General features: G+C 31.4%; 1 protein-coding gene across 2 annotated transcripts in view; it reads right to left on the bottom strand.

Annotated features, from left to right (window-relative positions):
* The window catches only part of RANBP9 (RAN binding protein 9), a 98191-nt gene that overhangs the window by 20882 nt on the left and 54465 nt on the right, over window positions 1-22844 (bottom strand). The window contains exons 3-13 of one of the 2 annotated variants that reach the window (XM_031946832.1): window positions 22774-22826; window positions 21148-21315; window positions 17370-17392; window positions 13483-13667; window positions 8889-9001; window positions 7582-7690; window positions 6672-6862; window positions 4932-5076; window positions 3088-3209; window positions 2409-2450; window positions 1378-1528 (exon numbers count right to left, since the gene is read on the bottom strand). In XM_031946832.1, coding sequence (XP_031802692.1) covers window positions 2410-2450; window positions 3088-3209; window positions 4932-5076; window positions 6672-6862; window positions 7582-7690; window positions 8889-9001; window positions 13483-13667; window positions 17370-17392; window positions 21148-21315; window positions 22774-22826 — 1150 coding nt within the window. In that variant the 3' untranslated portion in view covers window positions 1378-1528; window position 2409. Of the gene's footprint in view, window positions 1-1376; window positions 1529-2408; window positions 2451-3087; window positions 3210-4931; window positions 5077-6671; window positions 6863-7581; window positions 7691-8888; window positions 9002-13482; window positions 13668-17369; window positions 17393-21147; window positions 21316-22773; window positions 22827-22844 lie in introns of those variants that run through there. The other variant, XM_023496330.2, reaches the window with a different exon arrangement.

Raw genomic sequence — 22844 nt, 5'->3', positions numbered from 1 at the left:
AGATGTCCATCCAAGCCGTTTGATAAATCATAGAGCTCAAAAGAAAATAACTGAGGTCTGAATATATAGATTTGTTAATCATGTGGAAATAGAGAATTTAGAGAATAGAGAACAAAACCAACAACAGAGGTCCCTGGAGTACAAACATAAAAAGAAGGGAGGACATGAATAATATTCAGCAAAGGAAGGAAACTTGATGAGAAAACTAGAGAGCAGACAGCATATAAAGTGGAGGATGGTTAAACATTGTCAGCAATTGCAGAATGATTGAGAAGAATGATTCAAAAAAAGACCACTGGATTTACTAGCAAATAGGTTATCACTAGTATCTTCAAAAAGTGCAATCTCCGAAAAGTGGATGGCCAATTTGAAAATTTCATGAAAAGTGACAAAGTCTGAATATCTTTTTCTAAGAGTCTGGCAAGAAAAAAGAAAAGATAGAATCAATAACTTAGAGGATGGCAGGGTTAATTAAGTGTAGGTTTTCTGCATTTGGGGAAGACTGGTAGGTATCAAGGAAGAAAGAAGCCCTTAAATAGAGACTAAAGATGAAAGTGGCCAACATAAGTGGGGTTAAGTTCTTAGGAGACAGAAGAGGATGGAGTCAAAGGAACAATGATAAGGGTTGGCCTTGACAAGGATCAGTCAATTCCTTGAAAGTGGAAGAGAGTAGGGATGATACTGAAAGGATATGAAGCATGGGAGTGATGAGATCAAAGTGATGGCACCAATATGGTTGTGTTCTTCATGTTCGCATAAGTTTGAGATAGAATTTGTATAGATTCACAAGACCATCAAAACTTTACAAAGTCAGTATAATCTTAGACAATTCCTGTACCTTTAAGGGCCAAACCTATTAACACAACTCAAACAAGATATAAATTTATATTAGGGTAGTATGACCACTTGATCTTTATCTTCCAATTAAATAACCTATGCATTTTAAAATATCTTCCTAATGAAAGAAGGTTTAGTTAAAAGTCTTAACATCTTAAGTCCTTTATTTCACCAATATTCCTTCTTTGAAAGAAAATCTAACAGTTTTTTTCTTAACCTGTTAAAATTGTGAATACTCCCTACTAAAACCATTTCTCATTCTCAGCTAAGGGGGTGAAATAAAGGTAGGATGTATGTCATTAAGATTTTTAAAAACTTACTAACAATTTGAACTATAATGTTTTCCCCACCCTGACACCCAAGATAAAATATGAGAAATTTTTATTAAAGCTTTTTATTTTTCAAAATATATAAGTGGACAGCATTAGCCCTAGAAAAACCTTGTGTTCCAATTTTCTTTCCCTTCCCCCATGCCCTCCCCTAGATGGCAAGTAGTCCAATATATGTTAAACATGATAGAAATATATGAAATAACTCACTTTTAACATTTTTTTATTTGCAGTGTTCTTGCCACATTCTCTCCTTAGTTGTTCACTCATAGCTTGTAATTCTCTTCCAAAGTGGATCATTCTTTCAATGGCTGCTTGACTTCCTCCACAAAGCTGTCGTCTCAAGTGATTTGAATCTACTTCTACAAGAACAATGACCCTCTATCAGTAATAATACAAAAAAAAAAAATTAAACGTATTACTACCCTAATGAAAAAGACTTTTCTCTCTCTTTCTCTCTTCATATATATTAAAAATCAAGACAATTTTACTCTGAAATACACTTTACATTTCAATTAAGAAATGTATATTAATGAAGTCTAACTTATATGTCTAAGCTTTATAGCTGCACAGATACATTTTTATCCATTTATAAAATTAGTAAGAAATCCAGTGGATAAGCATGAAATGAGGGACAAAGAGGCTTAAATCCCTTTTCAATTTTGTTACTAATTTCTGTGTAACCCCTTAGCAGCTTATCATGGTGTGCTGTGCTTCTAATGCTTCTTCACCTTTTCCAAGTCAGAAAAGCTTAAGATAACCATACAGGTAAATTATAAGAGGGCACAGAAGAGTAAAACTTAAGACACAATGGAAAATTTTACTTATAAAGTCCCCAAGTGCCATGAAATTAAGAAGGTACATTTAAGTAAAATAAAACTTCTTTCTCAAAAACAAAGAGATGGACTACTTACCCTTGAACAATTTCACTAAGTCTTTACTAGGGCCATATACCTCAATAACAAAAAAATTCACATTCCAAAATGGTTCTACAACAATTATCTGAATTTCCAAATCATTTTTAAAAATAAGATGTATTCTTGCAAAACTGATTCCATCATTAACATGAATAAAAGTTACAAATGCTTTGAAACTAAATTTTTTTTTTGCTTTAAAAAGGTATATAGCTTTAACAAATTTATTTTTAAAAGGTAACACATTGTTGCATTTATAAAGTACATTTCCTTATAAAAACTCTAGGAACATTTGTTTCTTTACTAACAATTGAATAAATGTGTTTACCTCAACACACTGAAGAAATCCAGTGCTGCCATGGAGTTTCTGCTGAATAAATCATTTAAAAGCTTCAATAATTTTAACTCTCCCAACTGTGGAGAATTCTGAATCACTGAACTGTGTGTGTTACTATTTGTAATATAAGGTAACAGAACAGTGTAATTATGCATGCTTTTAAGATTTAGAATGACAGCTCAATTATATGGAGTTCAGTTCGGGGAGGGAAAAAAAAAGCCAACACAAACTATCCCTATTCAACTTTTGACTTCAGGGCTTTATCTAAATAAACAGGATAGGACTTTCCACATCCCCTACCTGTACACGCACATAAGATTTTAACACTAATTTGAAAACTGCCACTACTGTTAATAGCTATAATAACTTTATCCAGAAAAATAAATTAGTTAGGTATAGCTCCAAATTATTTAAAAAGAAAAATTTAAAAACATCTGATTTCCAAAGCAATTATTTGAAAAAAGAATGATTAATTAACTTCTGCATTCTTCAATTTCCTCTACTAATCCCCCTCAAAAAAAAAAAATCCAGATAAACTATATATCTTTAAAATCCAAACAATCACATCGGTGAATTCAATTTGTTTTGTCACTTGTGAATGAGCACAAATAAGAACATAACCTCGTAGCTACCATTTTTTATTAAAAATACAAGAAATATCACTGCAGACCCATTTCGGTGTCACATTCTTCCATTTCGTGGTCATGTTTAGAGCTACCATTTAGGAAACCATTGGAGGAAGTCTCTCCAACTCCATTGGAATAGTGATCAGTTTCCATGTCTACATCATTGCTGCAAAATGAAAAAACAAAACAAAATTACAAGTAATACCATATTGGCAAAAAGTCTTTAAAATGCATTCTTGCTCAACCGTACTTACATTACTTTATAAATTAAGACAGCATAACAACTTTAGAAAGAAATTTAGCCTGCATTGATGGTGGATGATGAAATGATCCAACCATTCTGGAGAGAACAATGTGCAACTATGTCCAAAGGGTTATCAAACTTTGCATACTCTTTGATCCAGCAGTGTCTTTATTGGGCCTGTATCCAAAGTGATCTCAAAGAAGGGAAAGGGACCCCACATGTGCAAAAAATGTTTGTAGCAGCAGTTTTTGTAAAAATGGCAAGAAATAGAAATTGAGTAGATCCCCACAAGTTGGGGGATATATTATGGAATATTATTGTTTTATAAGATATGATGAGCAGGCTGATTTCAAAAAAGCCTAGAGAGACTTACATGAATAGATGTGATTGAAGTGAATAGAACCACAGCAACAAGATTATGTGATGATGAACTGTGATGGATATGGTTCTTTTCAACAATGCAGTGATTCAAGGCAGTTCTAAGAGACTTGGGATGGAAAGCACCATTCACAACCAGAGAGAACTCTGGAGACTCAATGTGAAATCAAAGAATAGTATGCTTTTTTCTTTTTCAAAGTATTTTCACATATATTTTCATTTAATCCTTAGAATAATCAATACACCAATGTGAAAAATGGGAAAAAAATTATCTTCTTCTAGTTATTCCTATTCCTGCAGTCCTAACATGAAATATTAAATCCTCTCATTTCTCCTCTTCTTTCCACATACTACTCAAAATATTCTTCATTCTTAAAAGTCCAGCCTTATAAAGTTACTTGTTTCTCATGTGTATATCTGAATTTATTCAATAATGTTTTCAATACTGAAATCACTGAACTGTGTTTGTTGCTTGAATTCCTCAAAATGTTCTCACTATAACCCAATTTTTTTTTACCTTCTTCTAAAATACCCTCAAAGTACTTAGTCTCATTCTTCAAGACCTCTTTTAGCACCCTCTCCCTCTCCTAAGCCACTTAAATTTCATGGCACTACCAAACCTTGATTTTAAACTATCCTTTATAATTGTACTTACCATGGCAAAAAAATCCGATTCCCAAATTTCCAATTTTATTTTGTTTAGAATTCTCAAAATAATGTATTGCTTTTTTTTCCTTTCTTTATCTATTGATCTATTTAAGAATACCTAATCAAATATTTCATTGCCATCTCGAACTTAATGTATTAAGGCAGGACATGTCTCTTTTCTACTCAGGACTCAATCTGGAACTAGAATCTAGGTTATCCAATTTGTTTGTTTAGTATATTTTCTATTTGAATGCTTAATCAATCTTCATTCCCCATGCTAGATCAGGTTCTTGCTGTATTCCATGAAACATTTTCCCACAGAAACAGTATTACCAACGTGTATATCCAAAGCATAATTGTGACTACTTCATTTAGTTAATTAAACTTTCTAAGGGTTCAATATGACTCTGACTCTCTCTTTGCCAATAGAAATAAAAACCAAAAGGACTAAGTTCTCATCCAACCTCCCCTAAACTCAAGCTCTTTTTCTTCTTCCCCGATTCTAGAAATGCCCGTAACCTCGTCTGGTGGAGATACCAGATAGATGTTCACCTAAGACTATACTTTTAATTATGTTGCTACTAGAGATTAAGCAAAAAGACAAGAGCGATTGCTTACCTGGTGAAGCTATTAATTTGTTGTGATCTTGATACATTTATACTATTCAGTTCAGGGACATTTAAACTGGTTGATTGGTGTTTACTATGACAATAAGATTGATGTGCTTTATTTGATATTACTCCATTACTACAACTTTCAAAACCTAAAGAAAGTTATTAAAAAAAAAAAAAAAAGAAAAAAGATTTAGTAATAAAAGAAAAAAGTAATTTAATTTGTTCATGTGGTCAGAGTCTAAACTAAATTAGCAAAACATTCCACAAACTGTGTTAAGTTACAATGCATAAGACAACAGAAATCTCAAATAAGTGAAAAAGCATTAATTATTTACTATATGCCAGATACCATACTAAATAACAAGATCTATCTAAGGACAAAAAGATTACATACTGAGTAGAAACTGAGCTACTAACAACAAAACAGAGTTGATTTTGCGAATAAATTCAAACCTTTTAAAAAAGGGGTGAAAAAATTCAAACATTTGTTGCGAGTTTACTATGTATCAGAACATGTATTAGAACATATATGTATTGGTACATATTCTCAAGTGAAACACATGACAATTTATTCAAAAGATGTATATGCTTAAAGTAGATTTGCACTGTGGTATTTTACTATGAATTTTAGTGGATTATACTATAACACAAATTAGATGTTCCCTGCCATTTGCTCTTGTTAGTACAAAATATATGGAAAATCAAAATTCAGCCTTAATTACTACTTTCAGAACAAGCCCAACACTATAACTTGAAAATGCTTCCTAATTGACAATCCATATTCTTAAAAAGTTTGGCCCACTTACATGATGGTCAGATTTCAGATGAAAACTGTCACCCCCATAGTATTTGGATGGGCAATGTGAATGTTTTGTTTGCTATGCATATTTGTTATAAGGGTCTTTCCCTCCCCTTCCACTATGGAGAAGGGATACAAGGGGAAAAAAATAAAGGTTTGCAAATTAGGGGACAGAGGAAAGGGAAGCCAAGAAATTGTCACCTCTACTCAACTAAGTTTTATGACAACTTATATCTTAATATTCCTTTAGATATTTCACTCTCAACCCTTTCCTCCCCTCAAAAATAAAAAGCTCAGGGCATGACAGCATATATTTACTATCTGAAAGGATAGTGGAAGCCATTTAGCATAATCTGCCCCCCCGCCCCCCCCCTTCCTTTTTTAACTAAGGCAACTGAAGTACAGAGGAATGAAGTGATCTGTCTAGGGTAATAGAACTAAGTATCTGAGGTGGGGTTTGAAACTAGATCTTTGTCTGATTCTTTTTGTACAGCAAAATAACGTTTTGGTCATGTATACTTATTGTGTATCTAATTTATATTTTAATGTATTTAACATCTACTGGTCATCCTGTCATCTGGGGGAGGGGGTGGGGGGGGTAAGAGGTGAAAAATTGGAACAAGAGGTTTGGCAATTGTTAATGCTATAAAGTTACCCATGCATATATCCTGTAAATAAAAGGCTATTAAATAAAAAAAATAAAATAAAAAAAATAATAAAAAAAAAAACTAGATCTTCCTGATTCCAAATCTATATAAAACATATCCATAATAACAAATGTTATTAAATTCTTACTATTTTGAAATCAACAACTTGGCTAAAAATCAGCATTTAGTGTTTATTTTCAAAAGAAACCTTCTGAAAAACATTTTATGGTATTTTTAATCCACTTATTTAAAAAATATACGGAAAAGCAAAATATTAAATTTTCTAAATGAACCTCACCAGAAAAATGTGTGGCATTTCCTTTGCCTGATGCTAAACTGTGGATATTCATTCCATGGCTGGGGCTCATGCTTGGACTACTAAATGGTCGAGGACTAACAGGATAACTGTCTTGAGACTTTGGACTCCGACCTCCTAAACACCTTACTTCACTATCAGTACCATTCACCATTTCTATAAACTGCCGAACCCTAGAGAATAAAAAAAAAAAAAGAAAGCATTACAGTATACATTACACAATGGCGTTCAACTTGGTACTTTACCTTAATGTATTGGACAGCATCATGCATGTTAATGATGTGAATTTTAAGTGGCTGATTTTTGGAAGAGAAATTTCAGAATTTTGACAATATTGTATGTAACTACTAGGGATAGTGGGAGAAAAAGGTATTCTTTTTGTTAAAAAGAGTTAATGTAACTAATAATTTGAGATGATTAACTTAAAGCAAAATATCAAAATAAGACTATTTATATCAGTTATATTCTTAAGAATGAGGTTAAAAAGATTTCAAAAAAATTAGTATCCATTCAAATTGAGTCTGTAGAATTTCTAGTTCTACACTCTTACATTGAGAATTTCTGTGAAAAATGTAATTATAATGCAAAAAATGAGCAAATGTTAACATTTTTAAAAAGCTAAAAGATTTATTGCAAAGATCTATTTTAAAAATTTAAAAAAGATATATAGAATCTAACAGATTCAACAATGAAGAATTAGAGAATCAAAATGCTCAAGTCACATATCAAAATATTTTATTTTTTTTAACAATGCATGTTTTCATTATTTAAAGAAGAATCCACTTTAAAGAAGAATCTTACAAACATTTAAATAAAAGTAAAATTAAATCTAAAGTGATTACAGTATTAAAATAATTTTGCCTCTATATCAAGTAGCCTAAGAGGAACTCACTTTAATGTGAATAGGAGATTAGGATTTCTTTCAAGTAAACTTGGATATAACTGTTGTGTTGTTTCAATGGCTTCTCCCATTCTTCCTGCTAATACCAATTTCTGTATTCCTGTTCATTAAAATAAAGTAGAAAGTTAACTTTAAAGAAAAAAAAAAAAAAACAAAAGAATAAAATTACCTAAAAGTTTCCTGTAATTTGTTCATTATTTACTCACAGCAATAAATTTATATTACTCTCTTGAAAGCCTTGGTCTCAGAAGTGAGAAGTCACATTTTAGATTATAGATATACCATAAATAAAAATACCTAAGTGGCTCTCTTTAAAAAAGATAATTTTAGGCATAAACAACATAAATGGAGGAAAATTAAATTATACCAAAAAATGTTTTGAATATTTAGTAAGCAAACCAATATTAAGGGAAATTAATCATACCCTTGGGCTGATTCTCCCAAAAATCTATGTCTCAGATTAACATTATAGCACCTTTTGGTTATAATGTACAAATGATGTTATTTTGAAATAACACTAATCAAAGCACTACTATGTTTGGTATATTCACATAATAAAAAGAACAAAGTCAAATATCTGTGCTCAATAATACAGAGCAAAGTACAAAAAAAATTATGAAAAAAAAAGCTAAGTAAACACTGCAGTTTCAATGCAATTATAAAAACTAAAGAATCATATAAAAAATTCTTTATTGGGCTTTCATTCCTAATCTCTGATTCTTGTCCAAAAAAATAAGATCAAGTCTTAAATATGAATATGGTTTTAAATTAAGAAGTTTTTTCAAAAGCAATTAAGTATATTCTTATTATCTTATTATATTTGTGATAAAAAAAAAACAAATTCTGATATAGCTCATGACCATCGGAGTCAAATTAATTTGCCACTACAGCAACAGGTCTAACAACCTTGGTCTCATTAGCATGAGTCCCCATTAATTATTTAAATAATTTTTATTTCAAATATCTTCTACATAAGAACAGTTTGGTTTCAAAGTTAAGAGAAGATGATTTTTTTCCCTTCTAAATAAGCACAAAGGCATTTAGCTATCAATCAGGAAGACATTTCTCACCAAAACTTTTTACATTTTTAAAAATCAATATGTAGAATTCTATGACAGTGCTGCTTTCTTATTATTTATTCTATTTGAAGTTGACCATCAAAATTTTTATTAGAATGAGTTTTGTAGATCTACAATTATTTTAAAATCATGTAAACAAATATTTTAAAATGAAAAGCATTAGAAACAAAACTTCAACCCTACACAAAATACATTAATGACATTGCACTGAGTTCTTACTTTGTCTATTCTTAATTGAAGCTAATTCTTCTAGTACGGTCTGGTCTGTAGATCTGGCAAATGCTTCTGCTGTAGCACAGTACCCATGATGTACTAAGTAAGACGAAACCATTCTTTAAAAAAAAAAAAAAAAATAAGCATGTCCTTAATTGAATAATATATATTGCATTCTATAATTTTAATGTTTAAAGTATTTCTTAGGAATATAGGAACATAACAAGAGCTCAACTTCAGATTTCTAAATAATCATGTGCCATATATCTATATATGTTTTTTCCTAAAAGAAAAAAATATATATATTCCAAAGCCTGAACATGCTTAGATTGCTATAGGCATAAATGTGTGTTTCTTTCCCAGTGTCACAGAAGGGAACTAGAAAGTCATCATCTCCATTTTCATTTCTTTACAAATAAGAGAACTGAGGCCCAAAGAGGTGAAAGACTTTGCTCAAGGTCACACAAATCATTTCCAGATGAGCCATGATTCAAACTTTGGCCTTTTGACTCCAAATTCAAAATTTCTTCCATTGAACCATGATTATCTTCTTGCTTCTTTTTTTCCTCATTCCCAATGACCACACTCTTCCCCCTTATTCTATGAGTATATTCAAAGTGTATATATGCAAATGTGGCTGCTTCTACCCTATGATTAACTAAGGTGTCATTGGGAGTAAAGGGATAGTTGAATCCCATTTAACTTTTTTTAAGTTCCTATATGCAAAGTATGCACTGTGACAAGTGATACATAAATTCCAAAAACAAAACAGCCCCTGAATTCAAAGACATTCTGCTGAAGAGAATGGGATATGTGACATTCTGCACAAGGCAGTGAGTGATAGAAGCAAAGGAGAGATCCAGACAAAGTACCATGGAACTATCTGATGAAGAAAACACTTTAAATTAGGAGCAAGTAGAAGAGAATGAGAAAGAGTGTATCAGAAATGTGGCATTTAAGTTGGGCTGGTTGTCAAGCACAAGCAAAGTCAAGAATCTGAAAGTTATAAATGAGGAAAAAATACATTCTAAGCTTAGGAAAGACACACAGATTTCAGATGTAACATCAAGTTTGAGGATCAGATAAATTAGAAAAATATATGGAGATTTATGCAGCTGGAATGTATAGACTTCAGTGGCAGCCAATCTGAAAGTTTGCTTTTTATACAGTACCTGTGTCTTAGAAAATTTATTCTGGCAATTATAAGAATGTATTGAAAAAGCAGCAGCAATGAACACAAGAAGGCAATTTCCTGGCTAATACTACGGTCCAGCCAAGTAGTTATGAGGGCCTGAATGAAGATTGTGATTGGGTGAATGCAAACAAAAAAAAACAGATAACATTATTAAGACAAATGGAAAAGTTTAGAACAGGGGTGAGTTTTAAGAAGGAGATGGAAGTTCAGATTTTGGACATGTTGAGTATCAAGTACTGATGAAACAGCAAACAGACTTCCCCAAAAAAGCACCTGCACCTACAGATGTAGGGCTGAAATTGAAGATAGAAATATGGTCTTGATATGTAAACAAGTTACTTGCCAGAAAAAATTAAATCCATGAGACCTAATGAGATCTCTAAGAGAGAATAAAGAACATGAGTTAATGAGTGGGCAAAGGGCCCAATTCAAGAACAGGGAAATATTCATATTTCACAGGCAGGAGAGGGGTGAAAAAGCAGTTAGAAATTAAACAATCAAGAAAAGAAAGGTAGGTTATGGCCATTAAGTCAAAGCTGGGGGTGGGGGGGATCCCTAAGGCTAGAAGGGAGGAATGATCAACAGAATTAAGAATTTCATAGTTATATATATTATGTATTTATATATTTAAAATTATATATAGTTATAAAAGTTCAAGGAGATAAATGCTAAGAAAAAGCTATTGCAGATCCAGTACTTAAATCACTGGTAACCTGTGGGGGAGAAAAAAACATAAAAACTAAGGCAAAATAACATTATTTAAGAATCCTGAAAAAAGAAACTATTAACTTAAATCTACGCAAGTCATTAATGAGCGATTAATCTCTCAATTAACACTGCAGAAGTACAAACATTACTGGAATTATATTAACTACAGTCAAATTAGTCATTAAAAAATTTAATATAAAAGATAAGAATAATCAACAGCTAATTAAATAATTAGTAAACTTGGTGCTCTTATGAAATGCATACTAAGACTAGCTTTGCTTTCTTGAAGCAGCTAGATGATATAATGGATAGAGTCCTGGGTCTGGAGTCTGGAAAATGAGTTCAAACCCAACTTCAGACACTTACTAGCTATGAGCTAGTCATTTAGCCTGTTTGTCTCTGTTTCCTCAACTGTAAAATGATAATAACAGCACCTTCCTGTAAACTATGGTGAGGATGAAATGAAATAATATTTGTAAAATACCTAACACAGACATGTAGTAGCCATTATATAAATGTTTATTATCTTCCTGTTAAGGTAAACTAAAGGGTTTTACAAAATTAAGTGAATCTTACTTGATAAAAGAAAATTAGCCAAAGAAATAGTTTTACTAATAAAATTATCTGCCATTTCATGAATTAATCTATTCAAATTATTTCATTAAAAACACACATCTCCTTAGAGCTAAAATAGATTACCTTTTTCTTTCCTCTTAAATGTATGAACTTTTAAGGAAACAAATGTCAACCTACTGATATTATTATGCCAAGGGATCTTGGTAATTAATTATGACCTTAAAAAAAAACACACAGAAACTAACAAAACCATTTTTATTTACCTATAAGCTTCTAATGGCATCCAGATATGTAACTATCCTTTAGGTTATAAGACTCCAATCTTATAACAGCTTCATTATTGATGAAGACTCTTGTGCACAAAGGTGGAAAGTCTAGTTTCTTTCAAAGTGCTAATCAAAATTGTCATGGCCCTGCCACACTAAGAGGCAATAGCACTAGAGAAGAAGGTGGTGGTCACCAAGTTATCATTTATTTTACTAGAAGCAAGGACATTTTTAATACTTTTTAAAAAAAAGTACTAATGCCATGTCCTCCATGGCATACTGTGAGATAACCTATGGTAAATGCATGAAAGCACAAAGTATTCAAGGGATTCAAATCTTATTTTCTACACATAAATGTCATGTCCAAGTTCTACTAGTGATCAAAAATTGAATTTAATCCATACAGAATAATGTACTTACTTAGCAAGATGGACAATGGTTAGGAGTCCCAGGCTTAGAGTGAGTAAATTCTAAGTTCAAATACACTTTCAGATTGTCTGTGTGAACCCTAAGCAAGTAACTTAGCTATTTTGCCTCAATTTTCTCATCTGTGAATTGAAGATAACAAAAGTGCCAGCCTTCCCAGGATTTTTGTAAGGATCAAATGAGATAATAATTGTGCCTGGCACATAATTAAGAGCTATATAAATGCTATTTATTGTTGCTACAAATTAAAAACTATACAATCTAAAATTTTCTTCGTTCTCTATCTAAAAATGAGCAATTATTCTACTTGTATATATGATTAACAACAACATGTTTATTTTTACATATCTTCTTAAAGCTATACTATATATCCCATAAAATTAAATCCTCTGAGGATGATAAATGGCTTCTACTATTTTTCTTAAATCAACAATTTCAATGTCATTTAATAACCAATTATATGATTTAAGAACATGTGTTTTTAAAGTCTTCTAAGATTGACAAGTTGCATTCCAACTTTATTTGTATTTAAGGATTTATTATAATATATAATTCAAGAATGTTTGTTACTTTACCAATTTCAGATTTGAATTCTGTAACAGCTTGCTAAGGGACAGAAAATTAGCTCCACTAAAAATCTTAGTAAATATTTTTTCAGTTTCAAATAAATGTGTAATATGATTACACTGACAAAATTCCATTTCAGGTCATGGTAGAATGGAAGGAGTCTTCACTTCTGCTTCTACATGCAGTTAAATCAAAATTAATCACAACTCCTAATGCCATTTTGGCCAGTCATTTACTAAATTGAAGGCATACCTAACAGTAGTTAAGAAAACATACATGTAAATCACTTTAGGAATATGAGGCCCTAAATCTAACTTGTCATTTCTGATTGCCTGCTACCATGTCATCCAGAAAAAGCTGTCTAGTTTCCTCTGGCAAAGTACTGTGTCAGACTGAAAGTTTTATATCCAATCATCCATTTTATTTACTTTAGCCTCAGCTGTTGGTCAGTCATTTTTTAAATTACATGTGGCCCTTCGTGACCTCATTAGGGGTTTTCTTGGCAAAGACACTGGAGTGGTTTGCCATTTCCTTCTCCAGCTCATTTACATATGAGGAAACAGAGGCAAAGAGAATTAAGTGACTCATCCAGAATCACAGTTAATAAGTATCTGAGATCAAAACTTGAATTTGGGAAGATGAGTTTTCTTGAATTCAAGCTGAGCACTATCGTGCCATCTAACTGCCCAACTAATCTCAAAATGAAGGTAATTATGTGACAAATTCAAAGTTTATCATTAAGATGATTATAATAAAAGAAACTATACATTAAAATTTTATCTAAACACAAAAAGAATACCAACTATCAAAATACTTTATAAAATGTAATTTTTGAAAACTGTCCAAACTACTTCACTCTTACTTTTGTATCATGGTCTGCCATTCTCCTTCTCTATCACCAATAGGAAACCGGTCTATTTGTGCCTGTATTTTGGTTCTCCATTCTCGCATATAGTCTTCTATATCAAACACAAATGGATGTTGCCCAAAATTGGCATCTACCACTTCTCCTGGTGTCTGTAGCCCCACAGTCGGATACAAATTTGGCTGTAAGACAGACAATATATTCATTCTGTTAATTGTTTTCCTAATATTACAATTTTTAAAAATTCTTTCTTCGAAAGAAGTAGCAACATTTCTTCACTAAACAATTGTAGTTGGGTTTACATTTATTTGTTTTACATAGACGACCTAAAACCAATTAGGAAAGACTATCTTAAAATTACCGTTAAATAATCTAGTCCTATGACAATCATCATAAGAAATAGAGAATGTAAAAGGCAAGAAAAATCAGTTACCCAAAAAGTTAGCAGTTTTCCTCTACAAAACTGTCTCTAAACATACATCTTTCTGAACCATCAGAAACCATTTGAACATGTAAGTATATCTACAGCATTATATAATATGAAAAGACCATTTCTGTCTTTAAGGAAACTATGCATGTTAATATACAAATGAAATAACGTATATAAAGCACTTTACAAATATTAAAGGTCTATACAAATGTGAGCTGCAATTATGTTTAAGTCTAAAAATATTCATGGACACTTACATGAGCAAATTCCACTTCATTTTTAAGATTAAGTTTCCCTACTTCACCCAGATTAGAAGTGAGCATTGACTTTCTGCTTTGTTTCTGTCCAGAGCCTATTCACCCCTTTTGAGGGATCCTGGGTTCTGTCATTCTCACTCTTCTCCACCCCTTCCCACCTCCCCATGCAGAAGGTGTACCATTTTAATGCTGCACTTAGTGCAAATACTCAATCAGCTTGTGGGTTAACACTGCAGTTCAGAACTTCCAAAATCAACAGTTACTAGCCTCAGTTTCATTCACAGGTACCAAGGATTACTGATGTGTGCAACTGCACCTGGCTCATTCCCACCTTTTACATACTTTCTTATAGATTTGTACCTTTAAAGTATGTTAATGTGAAATCCTAACTGTACATCTAACTGTGATGATGCTATCTTCATCTATTTGGTCACTTAACAGAAACCATCAAGTTAAAAGGTAAAGGAGATGTTCATATAGAATCTTTAGGCAATGTTGAATTATCAGACTATAAAAAGTGAGGAATGCCTATATTTAGGAATATATCTGAACAAAACACACATACACCTCAAAACGGAAGATGGATTAGAATGCCTAGCAAATAGGTAGGCATTTAATAAATGCTTGAATTGACTGAAACCTAAGAACATATATTTGTGAAGGGTACAAAAAAAGATGACTGCATTGTGTAAAGAGTACTTTAAGTACTCCTGGATTTTTCAATGGCAAATAACAACTCTCTGATTTGTGATATTGGCCTCACATATTTCACATAGGTTTTTATGAAGATCTAATTAGGCACTGTACATATAAGTACTATGAAAGGCAAGAAGTGCTATTCAATTATATGTTAAATAATAATAGCATGAATACCTGATATTAGGGCACACAGATTAAGCCCTTCACTGATACACATTCATTAAAGGAAATTAGAGACGACTAAAAAAATTATTTTTTCAATACATACTATAGCAATAAAAGAAAACCACAGAAAACAAACTACTGAATTTTCTAAAATTCTCTTTAAAGAATGTATGAGTTAAAAAAAAAAAATAAACAAACCCAAAACGTTGTTTGTATATTTAACAATCTTCCTGATTTAATAGAAACACACTTGTATATCTGGAAAAATCTTGAGAGAACTAATAGAACACCTTTATTTTGCTTAATAAGGAATCTGAAGCTTAGAGAAAACATTTCTTGTTAGAAGCAATACATCTTTTAAAATTTATCTTTTTAAAAAGACAAATATTTATTCTATAATAAAGTTCATCAACATAGTGAATTCCATCATAAAAGTAATAAAAGACAGTCCCCCAAAACAGCCAGGGCTATTTGTAAAATATAGTAATTGAACACTAACAAAATTTATTCTGTTCTAACGAATTAGTACTTATTGAAAACTTCGAGAATACTATCAACAATAGAAATTCAAACTTCAAAATATAGTTAGTTTTTCAATGTAAAATCATCTCAATCGATGATAAAATGAAACAAACTTAGGTGTAGTTCATATAAAATGAATGATTTTTGAGTGTATAATCAATAGTAAAAAAAAAAATTTTTATGGGGGGAGGGAAAATTAAAATTGCTTCCTAAAAATAACAGGGATTGATTTGAAATGGCTGAGATAGGATTAAGTAGGTTGCTAACAACTAGTTCACTGCCTGCAGTGAATTTAGAAATGAGAGCCCTTTTATAAATCTTTTATAATGCACAGTAGAAAATTAAACAAAAACTTTTAGAACTTTTATGTTCTTTTGAAATATTAAATATACTGAAAATCTCCTTGTAGGGATCCTCAAACTACAGTCACGGGCCAGATGCAGCAGCTGAGGACGTTTATACCCCTCACCCAGAGCTATAAAGTATCTTTATTTAAAGGCCCACAAAACAAAGTTTTTGTTTTTACTATAGTCCGGCCCTCCAACAGTTTGAGGGACAGTAAACTGGCCCCCATTTAAAAAATTTAAGGACCCCTGATCTACAGTCTAGAAGAAAACTAATTCAAATACTCTATATGTAAAGAATTCAGGTTAATTTGTTAAAATAGCAGTTTTGTTCTATAAAGGAAATGATATGCATCCACTCATTAGAACTTTTAGATATAGGTCATTTAATTTTTTTGGTTGTTTTCTGTGGGAGCCAGACCAGTGACAAAGTAAACTCTTTCTATTAATGCTATCTGTTTCCCCCAAGTTTGCCCAGCAGCAAATCTGGTCTGATCTGTCATATTCATCTTGTGTGATAAAGAGTAAACAGCTCCTAATGCAAAAATATGACATAGGACACAAGCTGTTCACAGGCCCTTGTGGCTGTGATACATAAAACAGGAAATCTTATAAGACAAAAGCTTAGCTGGCCAATAGGGCTGGATTCATGCTACATAACCCAGGTTAATGACAGAAAGAAAATAACTTTGTAATTTAAAAGCAGGAGAGAAACCAATACCAAAACAAATACCAAAAAATGGATTGGAAGAGATGGACTTTCTCAACTTTTTTTCCACGCTGCTCATAAGAGAGTTATTTAGCAAATAAAATGTGGTCTGTTCTATTATAACTTAGTTCTATAGGTTTAAGCAACAAGATAAACCAAAAATCAGATGGCCACTGAGGCTTTAGTCTACTATAGACATAATTCAAAGACAAAAATCTTTAAAAGCAGATAGTGATTAAAAATTATATACAACATAAAAAAAAAATCTCAGGACCATTAAAAATAAAAAATTTTAATTTTTCAAAATTAAATAATTAAAATTTTAAAAATTCTCTACATGGGTTAATTTACACCAAATGAAGAAAACCATAAAACTAGATATACCAGTTTAACCCCTATCTTAGAAAGTCTACACATAGCTTTACATGTGTCTTCTTAAAAAGTGGTGAGGTGGGAAGGAAGGAAGAGAATCTCCAACAAAAACAATTGTTAAAAAAAATTGACATGTAACTGGAGAAAATAAAAATATTAAATAAGTTAAAATTTTTAAAAGATAAATGCATAAAATAAAAATCTCTTAAGTTTCATACCTATGTAGTAATAATAGGAATGTGATCTCCATGTATAACACCTAAGATGGCACCTAATTAGTACACATAAACACATACAAAATATACATATTTATGTTTTTTCTATTACACTTTTATACATACAAACTAAGATACAAAATATACTTTAAAAAGATAGTTATATCTTACCGGTAGATCTGTGAAGGCTATACCTGTAAAATACAAAGAGATAATTAGTATTACAATTGATTTTCAAAAAAATAGAAAGTTATACATTTTGGTGATCACCACTTTATACAAATAAGCAAACATTGATTCCAATGACAAAATTTCCAATATACAGAGAGTTCAGTTTGTTGAGTCAGCGGACATATGAATTTCTACTCCAACAATTTCTAGCTGGCCTCACCTGTTAAAACAAAAGTAACTTATAGTACTTCCCCACTATTTCACTCTGAAAATCTTCCAACTCCCTATCATGTATGGGTTAGTATTATTATGCTGCCACTGTTCAAAATATTTTTCTAATTCAACTGAAGGAATTACTTTTAAGCCCTAGAAAACCACCCCAAAGAAAGTAAGTGGCAAGATTTACCACCATCATATGGTCCAAAGAATATACTCTGAAGGGAATTACAAAGGGTAATTCTAAAAACACTTGGAGAAAGAGTAGCATTACGGGAATAAAAGTACATCTTACAACAAGGTCATTAAAGGTCAACATTCATTTGGACGTATAAGTACTGGTAATATTAGCTTAATTTTTTTTTAAAGCATTATGTCATAATCACATTACACAAGATTTAGCCTATATAAGGATACCACCTACAAATTGTTACAAGGAAATTTCTGGTCTTAGAACCCCTCCCCCTCCCTACTATGTTTATAGTATTTTAAAAATACTTTTAATATAGAAAACTTTCATACTGCCATGGCACTAGAAATACAAAACCATAGATGGTCTAAGTTTTATACAAAAAGAAAAAGTAATAATAGTAATTTCAGTCTCAAGTAAAAAAAAAAATCTGTGCCCTCTCCACATACATTTAAATTCTTCAGAAGTCTAAAAAAAGAATGTCAAATAATGCAAAACAAGAAAAATTTTTAATGTTAATTTCTAACATAGGTACAACAGCACTGACAAATTAAGAATTCCCTATCTTCTTTGCAGACATCAATGTTTTAACATGAACATTTTCTGATAATTATTTTGCTTTACTAAAGATAAGACTGTGTTAATTAAAATCTTTCCAAACATTTCCTAAAGATCCTAATAGCAAATTTATTTTAATTTTAATAAGATCTTGTCAAAGGTAACAGATATTAGAGAAACACATTCATCTAGCTCTATACAATAAATTTCACATATATGCATACGCACATTCCACTTTTAAAAGTTGGGTATTTTTTTAGACAAGTTTTAAGTAATCCCAATTTTTAATTCATTTTCAGAGGAAGAAAGTACTTTAAAAAGTATTCAGCTGACAATTTTAAGAAAATGTAGTTGCAACTTTTAAAAATAAATATGTGAACCGACATTAGTTTCTTTATCTTTAATTCTCATTGCCAATTTAAAAAAAAAAAGTTTTTTTTTTAAATTTAGTATGTACATAAAAGCTTTACAGTAGACCAGATTACAAAAAATAAGTAATCTACTAAGGACTGAAATTATAATTTCTAAGAGGTATGACTAGACAATAATTAAACATTACTTGCCTGGTCTGGAAGAAATGCCTCAGACACTGCCCCAAAGTGCTCAAAATATTTTATACATAATTAGGACATGCCCCTATTGGGTTTCCTGTTCCTTACCACTTTTAAATGCTTAAGGGAAAATATATTAATATTTAAAGACTTGTGAAAATTTTCTAGTAACTGATTAATGGAATCAGTCTCCATTCTCCTCCCACTTACCCTCCAAAAAAATCTCATTTAATTAAAGCATAAAGGTTTAAGAACGTTAACCAAAAAGACTACCTATAATCATTCTACCTGTTAAATTTGAGAAGCACCTATTATAGTTTGACATTCATAAATTAAAGACTAGTTTCTTCTTGTTCAATAAAAGATCAATATTATACATTCAACCAAACACTAAACAGACTAATCTAATCATGTTCTCTCTTAAAGTTTAGAATCAACTGTCTTTATTAAATGTATTCAAATCTCTAGTCTCATTTTTCCAGTTTAATATAATGTAAGATCAATCTTGTACATTCAATTAAACATCTTGAGAATCCAAATCAAGTAGGAACACAAATTGCACTAGAATATTAACAGCAAACAAATAAGAGGGAGCTTATTTTTCCTGAAGGAATAAAATCTTAGCCATTACAATCACCTTGAACCGTTAAGAAACATATAATGTAATCTTCATTAGTGGCCCTGATCAAAATCCCTCTGTGGACAGCCATAAAACAAGCATCCTTTGTGGTGCAAAGGAGGCAGAGATAGCCCTTGCTACAGTTAAGATGCCATAAGCACTTTACCAGATTCATAATCATGTATTAAGAATTTGAATTTATAATTATTAGGTTATGATGAGGAATCACAAATCATTCACACAGAGTAATAACAGACAGTTCAAGGAACTTTTGTTATTACTAATATAGCTGGGGATTCAAACATTTCTTGGAAGAATTGCTATGCTACATAGAAGGATTTGTAAGATATAAAGAGTAACTTGTATATTCTGATTTTTAAATTCTATTTCTTTGCTAAGAGCAATTTCTTCCAACTTCTTTTTCATAGTTAAAAGATAGTGTATTTATTTATCCTATTTTATTTTTGCCCCCTCCCACTTCCCCCGAATAGAAATAATTCCTTGTTAATAAAGTACCTGTTTTTATAGCTTATTGAGTTTTGGCTGTTTTTTTGTGGTTATTCTTTGAAGTATGCACTGAGGCTGTCCCCAAGAAGGGCGTTACTACCAGTCCCAGTCTTCATTCTGGAAGAAGGTAAATTGCAAGTGGAATTAATTGTAGGTTGGTGGCCTAAGAAATTGATGGTAATGTATGGAGCCAATTCCACGATTTTAGGCCAAAGTAAAATTTCGGCAGCTAAAGAAGGGTAGAGACTCATGAAGATAAGAGCTGTAAAAACCCAGAATTGGAATTCATTATTTCTGGCCTTGTACCTAGAATACTGTTTATCTTTTAAATGCTATAAAATGACTCAAACAGCTACATATTTTTAAATTGCTAGGCTTTTCTTTAAAGAATGGAATTTTAGATAACTTATGTAAAATACTGCTTCTGATATGAAAATTATGCAGTAAGACTGCAGCCTACTCTCCACTTTGAATGTGTTATGTGTTATGGTCTAAAAATACTATTTTTCCTAGTAAGTTTTCAAGTTTTAGATTTGTCCAACCCTTTTACTAATTCTTTTTCTCCCTCATGATTCTCCCTATTTTTCTTTCTTTCTTTCTTTTTCTTTTTTTTTTTTTTTTTAAAAGAAAATACCTACTCACCTTCACACTTCTAAATTGCAGCTACCATCCTTCATTTATCCTTCTTTAGCAGGACTTTCCTCATAACATGTTAATGCCATTTACTTGGTTGGTAGCAATCATTTTCAACCATACTGTTCCTCTCCTGACCCCTCCCCATTCAAGGGCTGATGATGTTGCATTCTTAGCTCTTGCTACACCAGGAAATAAACCACAAAATAAACCTAACTTTCCTATACAGCAAAGTAGAAAATTCACTAATCTAGATATGGGTACTGCCGTAGTTCCTTTTCCTATCTGAAATACAGTATAATTTTTAACAAAGTAAAAATTTCCACAATTTTCACAAATTCAAACGTCTGGCTATAACACAAAACCCTATATTCAACTGCATCTAAAATAGATAATCAAAAATCAAGTGTAACTAGAGTGTTGCAAAGTTGACAAATGCAAATAAGAACCTGTTCTAGAATCAGAACATTTGCTTATTTTACATGCAATAAATTATCTCAGTACCTAAACTATGTCCATTCTTTGTGTAGAAGCAGGTATTGTTGATAAGGTTTACACAACAGCCAATGACATCACCAGTTGTAAAAGTTGGTCCATAGGGTTGTCCCGTTCCAGAAGAACAAAATGAATGTCCATCATCTCCATGGTAACCATATGAATGTTTATCCCAACCTAAACCGAAAGCAGTAATTTATTTATTGTATTTCAAGTTTTATGTAAGGAATTTACTTTCTTTGTACTGGATTCATTCATTTAAGATTAATGATAAATACATAAAGCCCTTTAGAAGAATGCAGAACTGCTACAAGAAAACAAATTCTCATTTGTACATTCAAATCTCTAATCACTGTATTAGTGTTTTTTAAACATTATTAATTATCTCGTGATAAAATGAAGTTATAGATATGAAACACAGGGTGCTCCCACATGACAAAAAATACAAGTAAATGTATCATTTACAGAATAACTTTCCCATGTTCTTTTCTTAAAGGATGGTGGTCATATATATTATTTCCTGCCTTTTACGTATTTTAAAAATCAACCCATAATTCTTATTTGTTTAAAAAAAAAAGGAAAGGGAGAAAGAGGGAGGAGGAAGGAGGAAAGGATGGAAGGGGAGAGAGAGAAAGAGAGAAAAGGACAGAGGGCGAGGAGAGAAGATAGGAAGGATAGAAAAATATGTTCTATTCTACTTTTATTTGATAGGACAGAGTTTTGATGTTAGATCACCTTAGTTAACTAGGTGATTCAAATTTAAAAATTAAGCATTTTATGATCCCTCAGGCAACATAATTTATAATGTTAAACCATTTGAACAGCACTCAAACTACAGATTATTATTATCACAATGCTGTATTTACATTAAAATAGGTAACTTTCATTTTATGTTAGCTATCATTTTAAACAATGAAACATCATTTAAAACATACCACTATGCTCTTTATATTTTATGCCACATTTATTATTACATAGATGCTGTTAGGTAAGATGTCCTAGCAAATAAAACATCTAAACACAATTTGAAGCCAAACTAAACTGGCTTATGTTAAAAAAGCAATTATTACAATTTTACATTAATGGTTTTAATTTCAAAATATTCAACTCAATGTTTTGCAAACTAACAGGAGGGAAAGAATGGTGCAGATAAACATAAGGATCACTAAATTACATATTTTGGCGATATTTTTGCCATCCTACTTATGTTTTCCTTAAGACAAATATAAAAATTATTTTTCCTGAGTACGCACCAAATGGGTGAAGCAGCTTAGGGGTATTTATATTAATGATTGGGAAAACTCACATGCAGAAATTAGAACTGAAGAAGTTTTAATTTTAAAAGTTAAAAAGATTATAAAAAGGTACAGTGATATACTCTTAGCTTTGTATTAGCCTAAATCATCTCTAAGGTCCATTCCAAGCTCTAAATCTATGATCCTAAAAATAAAAGTTACCCTTTTCTTAATCTGTCTTTAAAACAATCCAGCCTCCCCTTAAAATCCACAACTTAAAACAATCAACTAAAATAAGTATGCTTTATTCCTCGCCCATTAAAAACTGTCACTGATCCCAAATATGCAGATTAATAGCAGCTACCTGTAGTGCTACACTATACTTCAAACACAAGTATACCTGGTAGTCTATTCATGTTCACACCTTGAGCAGAAAGACCAATTCCCATGTAACTGTAAAAAAGAAAAGCA

Source organism: Sarcophilus harrisii, chromosome 1 (assembly GCF_902635505.1).
Source record: "Sarcophilus harrisii chromosome 1, mSarHar1.11, whole genome shotgun sequence".
NCBI lineage: Eukaryota > Metazoa > Chordata > Mammalia > Dasyuromorphia > Dasyuridae > Sarcophilus > Sarcophilus harrisii.
This window is presented reverse-complemented; position numbering and strand designations above follow the sequence as displayed.